At 39.1% G+C, this 8,239-nt stretch overlaps 1 protein-coding gene across 1 annotated transcript; it reads right to left on the minus strand.

The window, feature by feature from the left end:
• Positions 1–5,374: 5,374 nt before the first annotated feature.
• LOC124973393 (olfactory receptor 2AJ1-like) lies at positions 5,375–6,316 on the minus strand. Its single transcript, XM_047537338.1, has one exon. The coding sequence runs from the start codon at positions 6,314–6,316 to the stop codon at positions 5,375–5,377; it is 942 nt and encodes a 313-aa protein (XP_047393294.1).
• Between the last annotated feature and the right edge of the window lie 1,923 nt (positions 6,317–8,239).

Below are 8,239 nucleotides of genomic sequence, written 5' to 3' on the forward strand. Positions count from 1 at the left end.
CTCTTGAAATAAGATTCTGGAAGTGTTTCCTGAAAGATGCCTTCTGCATCCCGTTCCCACGGTGAACTCTAGTCTCAGTGAAGTAATGCAATGTTTTCATGATTCTCTGCAGCCTTTACCACTGTGTTTGAAAGAACCTCATAAAAAGCTTAAGAAGAAAGAAGAGCTAATGAAAGTGAATGTGAGAATGTACTTTAAAACTACATAAATTATACACTATTAATATTTCCTATCCATGTTATGATCAGGATATTGAATACCAACCAAGTGATAGACTTCTTACTCAGTTCTGGCTAGACCTACCATGATAAACAAAATCAAAGCCAAACACAGACTCACTGTGAAAAGCAGGCAAAACCCAAGGATATGTGCATTTCATATGACTGACCTGAATATCATCGGGCTCAACCGGAAAATCATAGGAACGCTCACCAAGTGTGGCAGACTTAAATACAGAAGACTAACGATTTTAGAAGATTAGAAATTTTTTTATAAAAATGCATCATTACATTGATATTTATTAATTATAAATTCACCAAAAATTTAATATATTGATATAAAGAGCTTTTTAGTATCTGGACCTCACCTAAAAGGAGGTAAATAAATGTGTTGTGTTTCCTGTGACAGAATGTGAAAAGGATTTTAATTGTTCTTCAATTACTCTGTGTCAATATCCAAACACAAGGCTTTGATTCATCACAAACTTTTCATGGTCTTAAAACATGAAGGGTGGGCACATCGAGGTTGTTAAGGTTTGGATGTGAGATGTCTCCCAAAGCTCACCTGTGAGACAATGCAGGAAGGTACAGAGGAGAAATGATGGGGTTGTGGGAGCCTTAACCCTATCAGTGAGCTGATCCCCTGATGGGATTAGCTGGCTGGTAGCATAAGGTGGGCAGGGTGTGACTAGGGAGGTGGCATTGGTGTGACTTTGCAGTATGTATTTGTATTTGGTCAGTGGAGTCTCTCTTTGCTCTCTGATCACCATGTGAGCGGCTTCCCTCTGCCACACTCTCCTGCCATGATGGTCAGCCTCACCTTGAGCCCTGAAGAATGGAACCTGTTGTCTATGAACTGAGACCTCTGAAACTGTGAGCCTGCAAATAAGCTTTTCCTCCCCTGAAATTTTCTGATCAAATCTTTCAGTTAGGGCAGCGTAAAAGCTGACTGCAACAGTGATGAATCTCCATGCATCAGGATTCAAGCAAGAAGCTTCGAAATAATCACATTTCAAAGTTACCAAATCTTTCAAAATTCAAAAACTTTATAAATGATCACCATGAAGCAGATATTTCCCTGGATAAGCCCATGATTATTATCACGTTTTTCTTATTGCCTGTTTTAGTGAGCTATTTCACTGCTGTAATAAATGATCCAAGCAGCACGATTACAGAGGAGGAAAGGTTTATCTGAGGGCACACGGTTTCAGAAGTCTTAGTCCATAGAAGGCTGGCTCCATTCCTCAGGGCTCCAGGTGAGGCTGAACATCATGGCTGAAGAGCATGGCAGAGGGAAGCAGCTTGCATCATCAGGAAACAGAGAGAGAGAGAGGGTCTCCAATGTCCAGATTCAAAATATATGCCCCAAATTCCATGCCCCAATTCCTACCTGTTCCAGCCACACACTACCCCTTCAATTAATCCAGCCTCACATTACCACTTCAATTAATCCCATCAGGGATTAATTTACTGATTGAGGTAAGACTCTCACAACTCAATGATTTCTCCTCTGAACCTTCCTGCATTGTCTCACATGTGAATTTATGGGGGGCACTGCACATCCAAACCCTAACAAAGCCCATTGGCATGGTAAAGCAAACCCCATGCATTCATGGTGTTCTTGCATCAGTAACCACATCAGTGCAAGCAGCTAACAATACACAGGACTTGTGCACAGTTACTGTGCCTTCAGCAAATCTAAAACAACTCACACGATGATGCAACCTGATATCTGGTAAAACTGTGATCATCATACACATGTATTTAAAAGTCAGAATCTGAGAGAAGCCCACATATAGAACTTGAAAAGTGGGCTTTAATCTGCATTATCCCATTCATTTTTTTAATGGTACTTGCTCATGAAGGGAGCGGCTTGTTTGTGCTGTGGATTCTGCTGATCCTACCTCTTCGTGCTGCCCAACAAAGCCCTCCTCCCTGGTGCTGCCTATGAGTTATCCAAGCAGTAGAGGGAAACACTCACCCACACTCATGTCCATATCCACTATAGAGTGGAGAGCCAACGCACACCAAAACCCCAAATAAATCCAACTATATTAAGTAAAATAGCTCGTATAGTGGAATTAAACAAGTAGGGATTGTTGTTTTTATTTTCTTATTTTTTCTAAAAGAAAGGCTACCTTTTTTAACAGGGCACCAAAGAGAAATAGGTAAATTATTTAAATTCATATTCCAGCTAAGATATTTGGAAAATTTATGAAATAATACGCTTTCTAAAACAACTAAAAATATTCTTTGAAACATTTGAGAATAAACACAATTATGTGTCAACTGAAGTAATAATAATAACAAAAATTAAAATAAATTCAAAAATATATGTGGCAAAATATATAAATTCAAAAATATATATGGCAAAAATATAATAGATATGAAATTTCTCAAATCATCATAAAATAATGAATCTGCACAATTGCATGTCAAGAAATCCCAAAGGAGGCCCAATGTGCACTAATGAACTTAAGGGAAGTTATTTAACCTCACTACAGTATTATTTAATTGACAGTGGACTATTATCACGTTGCCAAATGCCTGAATGCCAGTGCCTGAAGATCTGAGGTCACTCCTCTATGGTAAAGCGTCCTGGAACACACATTTCCAGGCTTATGGGTGGTCTGGATTGAATATTCAGACCATATTCTACTATGGATCAAATACAAGTTAGGAATTTATGAAATGGAAATATACATTTTCAAGGATTTTCACTCAATAAATTTAATAGCAGCACTCTCACAAAACAAAAAAGTGGAAAGAATCCATCAGTCAACTTTTTCCATACATTTAAATATTAATTTTGATTTTTGAATAGCATTCTCTTCTGTGTTTCATTTTATTTCATTGTATTTTATAATGGAGGTCAATAAACACACACACACAGACACACACACACACACACACACACACACACACACGAAGAGTTTGGTGAAAGAAGCTGCATGCGCAGCATAAAACACACAGTTCTTTGACAAAATGATTGACCTGCTGCATTCATTAGGAATGCAGTCCCATCAGTTCCCAGGCAGAGGAACCAGGGGTGAGGAGAGACAGGGGCCGAGTCGAGTAAGAGGGATCACAGCTGGTTTTCATCGAACAGATGGAACCACCTCTGATTCTTGGACTGAGCTCCCTAAATGAATGGTACAGTGTTGTTTGATTTCTTCTAATTATGCTGGTTTTCTATTTACAGAAGAATCTATCAGAGAATGTCTGTTTGCTGCTTGTGGAATACTGAAACCTTTAAATCCACTGGGTATTATCTATGTGGATGGCAGTAGGTTTATAGTTGAATCTTAAAATATCATATGTGCCATTTCTACTTTGTTATATTTTCCTTACAGTTCTGTCCAGCTTGGATCATGCTTTTTGATTCTTCTTACCAAGATAAATACAACTTTTTTTCACATACCTATTGTTTTCAGGTGTTTGATTTCCCCTCAATCTCAGTGCAGTCTTTTCTGTTTCCATATCTCCAGTTGGGGAACAAAGGCTGTCAGCCTTGAATGCTGTTTTCAGGAAAGTTGTAGGGTGATGTGACTTTTGATAATCTTCCAGATGTGAGGCTGCCCCAGGAGCTGCTCAGCTGAGGATGGCCTTCTCGTGCTGACCATACTAATGTCATGACACTCGGTCTTCCAGACCCCCAGCTCTATGGTACAGGACCCAGTTGGATTACCGGGAGGAGTAAAAGTGTACATTGTTTGACACATCAGCTTCTTTTTTCTTTTTTAAATCTTTTTAATTTTGATTTATTGTAAACAAATGGGGTACAACTGTTATTTCTCTGATCGTTCACAAAGTAGAGTCACACCATTTGTGTACATACATGTATGTAGGGTGATGATGTTTGTCTCATTCTGTTATTTTTTTCTTCCCCCCACCCCCTCCCAACTCAACTCTTCAGCTTTTGAAATCTGCACCCTGGTGAACTTGGAACTCTGGAAACCCTTTGCCATATAATCATGCTACAAATTTTCTCTTGATTATCTATTGAAATAAAAATGAAAGCCTAGGAGGAATAATACAGCATTATAGGAATGAAGGCAAGAAAGAAAATTCCAGACTCCCAGGCAAGGGAATTTTTATTAATACATGACAACTGTTTATTATATTTCTATATCAAATTCATTAAAGTATGATTTAAAAGAGTAACAATCTACGAAAGGTTGAAAATGCTTATTGCTAGATTGTTTGTTTTAAAATTCTGTACCCTATTTCATGGCAACCTACATGTTATTTAACAAAATCAACAAAATTGGTAACATTTATTCTTATAATTTTAAAATTTGCAATTGTGAAAGAAAAAGTACTTTTCACCCATTGAAGTCTTATACATCTTCACATTTGCTTAAATGTTTTTATAGTATTTATTTAATATCAACTTCTTAGCAAAATATTATAAAATTGTCTGGAAAATCTGATGCAATAAAATGTGGTTTTCTGGTTTTGACTGTAAATAATGTTATTGAAATGAATTCATTTTTTCAATTATGAACTCTGGCTAGACACATTTATTTTCTTCTTTACAATAATTTTTGGATGAATTTCTAGAAAGGTTTGTAAAACAAAACTCTATGTTTATGAAATGAGATAATGTTCTGGATGTTCTTAGAGAATAAATAATGTTAATTCTAGCAAAAGTAACTCAATTTTATTACAATCAGAACAAACATGTACCAGTCAGCATGCATTTGTAGTTACATATTTTTCTCGCTACAGGGAATGAAGATGTTGGTGGAAACCACAAAGCTAAGTTGTGAGCATGGCGGGTTATTTGTGAACTTGTAAAGTTTTAAAATGTCATTTACTCAATTCCCTAAAAGTAGAGACAAACGTAGGTCTGTATTTATAAATGATGTGCACGTGGGTGTAATTAAAAGGTCTTTCCGAGGTTCAGAGGCGGTGCATGGAGTGTCGGACATCTTTCAGTTCCCATAAGTGCCTGAGGATCACAGCACAGAGGGCCAGTGGGCCCTCACAGCCAAACAGGCTGCAGAGGCAGGATCACCAGAGTTGGGAACATGCATTCCTTCCATTAGTGAAGAGATAGTAGATATTATCTTCCCAGGGAAACTAATGACAGCTGTCCTTTAGTTGTGAAACCGGGAAATAAAGATAACACAGGGCTTCATTCTTTTTCTTCATCATTTTTTATACAGAAAGCTACTTCTTAGCAGGTTCTTCATGGCCGTCAGGACGTCTTTGTTCCGGAAACTGTAGATGACAGGATTGAGGGTGGGTGTGACGATGGTGTAGAATATTGCCATCAACTTGTCCTGGCTTGGGGTGTGGTATGACTTGGGTATCATGTAGGTGAACATGAAGGGCCCATAGTACATTAGGACCACGACCATGTGGAAGGAGCAGGTGGAAAAGGCCTTCTTCCGTGCCTCGGATGACTTCATCTGCAGGACGGTGAGAAGAATCTGCACATAAGATGCACAGATCATGGAGAGAGGGATCAGCAGGAAAATAATGGCATTCACATCAACCCCTCGTTCATAGCGTGAAGTGTCTGCACAGGACAACTTCACCAAGGCAGGAAGTTCACAGAAATAGTGATCGATCACCCTAGAGTTACAGTAAGGGAAGTGGAGGATCAGCCCTGTGTGGATGGTGGCATTGAGGATCCCGACCAGCCAGCACCCTGCAGCCAGGAGCACACTGACTCTCTCACTCATGAGTACCGGGTAGCGCAGGGGGTGGCAGATGGCCACATAGCGGTCACAGGACATGGCAGCCAGGAGAAGGCATTCACTGCCCAGCATCAAGAGGGACAGAAACAACTGGGTCCCACAGCCTGCGAAGGAAATCGCTCTGCTGCCTGACAGGAAGTCAGCGATCACCTTGGGAACGATGTTGGAAATGTGCATTATGTCCATGAAGGAGAGGTGACTGAGCAGGAAGTACATGGGGGTGTGCAGGCATGGGTCCCTGTGGATGAGCAGGATCATAAGCGTGTTTTCCATCAGGGCCATGATGAAAACGCCAACCAGGAAGGAGAAGGAGACCAGGCTGGAGTGGGAAGTGGAGAAGAGCCCCAGGAGGATGAAGTTGGTGCTGGCAGTGATGTTGTCGGATCTCATGCTGAGGGTTCATATTTAACCAAACATTTTGTAAAAATGGCAGTATAGTGAAACACACATTATGACCTCATGAACATACATGACTGCCTGACCCCTGCGACCTGCAATATGTGTGATCAGGAAAGTGAGAGATTACATTCTATTCATGTATGAATTATGAAAATATGTACATGCCTTCTGTCATGTGCAACTAAATAGAACAAATAAAATGCAAAATTCAAAAAAATGATTAAACAAATGCACGATCACTGAAGTATGAAGTCCAGGAAGGAAAAGTAGCTGAATCCCAGTGACTTCCACCTGTGTTTCGGAAACACCATGAGAGCTAGTGAGGCATGTTTCCTAACCAACATGGAGGGCCTCTCTGCTAGCTCTTGAACTGGGCCCATTTTGCAGGATGGACATTTACTTGCTTGAATCACATGATGCTGTCTTCCATCAGTGAAGGGACCTTTGACCAAGTTGAGACTCAAAGTGCTATCAATTCCCTAACTTTCCTCGAATCTGGTCTTCTATCAGGTCACCTTCTCAGGAAGTCCAGGCCCTTCTGGAAACATCACCTCCCTTTGAACCCCACCTCTGCCAGCCCTCCTTACCTGATGCCCTTCACTTCCTCATGCAGACACCTTTCCTCTCCGGCATGCTAAGGAGTGGTCAGCGCTGTGCGTGTTGTCCACCGTGGCCTACCCCTCTAGAACCCCGACCTGCCGTGGGGTGTGTGTGGGCCGCGATGCCCGGGCCCAGCGGTCCACCAGCAGTGCAGCTACTCACTTGAATGTGACCAATGGGGCAAATGGCTCCATGTTCCTCATGCCTTTTCACCTAGATAACACTTGCCCAAAATAAAATGCACCATTTCTAAGAAGTTCATAGAAATTATATACAGAGCAGCACACTCAGGCTTTATCTTTGCTTGTAATTCGAAATATCACTTATACCTGAAATATAAAAAATTAAAACTTTGCTCTGTCAAATGGGGGATGCACCTTTAAGAAGATATTCTACGTTTGTTTGTTTTGTTGCTCATAGAAATTGAATCATAATTTACTAATTGTAAATAAAGTGATAATATTAAAATTCTTATTCAGAGGTTATTTGTTGACATGCTCAATTCATTGAGTTAGTGAGTCCAACTAGTTTATACTTGTGAACAAATTGCTTAATCGTATTGATGGAAATTTTTAGGTATTAGCATATTTATTTCCATTTGTAAATCAGTGTTCCCAGCTGGTTACTCTGAAAATGTTCTATTGAATTCACACCTGTTTAGAAATAAATTTGCGACTGTAAATACAGTCCTATCAAATATTTCCTCCCAAGGGAAAAAATCCTATTGTCTTGTACCCAATGGCACTACAAAGTTTATATCATTTTATTTGTCTCTATCATGATATATGAGGTAGTCTACCGTATATTACATTAACTTTGACATATTTAAACTTTAAAATATTCTTTTCTTTCTCTGCCTATGTTCTCATTATACCAATTAATCATGCAATTTATTTATTTAAAGTTTGGTTTAATCAGAGGCCAACTGTTCATTAACATCAGTATTGCTCTCCAATCATCTGTTTGGCAATTATTATTTTCCTACTACATTATTTATTGACATTATATTTTTTACCATAAAACAAGGAAAAGACAAAAGTAACACTATCAATTTTTCATGAAAAATGTGCATTTTGAGAAAAATGTGTTTTTTGATTTGAAACATTGTGAATATTAATTCTGACTTGAGCTCTTGAATTTTTTACTATGCGAAAATGACAAATTATTCTTAGACACAGTTGACATAATTTATAACATATATCGGAACTTTCAGAAAGGGAACTTACCAGGGTAGTGACCAGCTGGTTAAAAATAGCTGGTTGTTTTTCATAACTCATTGACTTACACTTATCTTTCATGGAGAGGCAGAAGTCA

The sequence above is a fragment of the Sciurus carolinensis genome (genome assembly GCF_902686445.1).
Source record: "Sciurus carolinensis chromosome 19 unlocalized genomic scaffold, mSciCar1.2 SUPER_34, whole genome shotgun sequence".
Taxonomy (NCBI): Eukaryota; Metazoa; Chordata; class Mammalia; order Rodentia; family Sciuridae; genus Sciurus; species Sciurus carolinensis.

Excerpts from the sequence above, each read along its gene's own strand:
- LOC124973393 (XM_047537338.1), bottom strand. The coding sequence starts at position 6,316 with ATGAGATCCGACAACATCACTGCCAGCACCAACTTCATCCTCCTGGGG.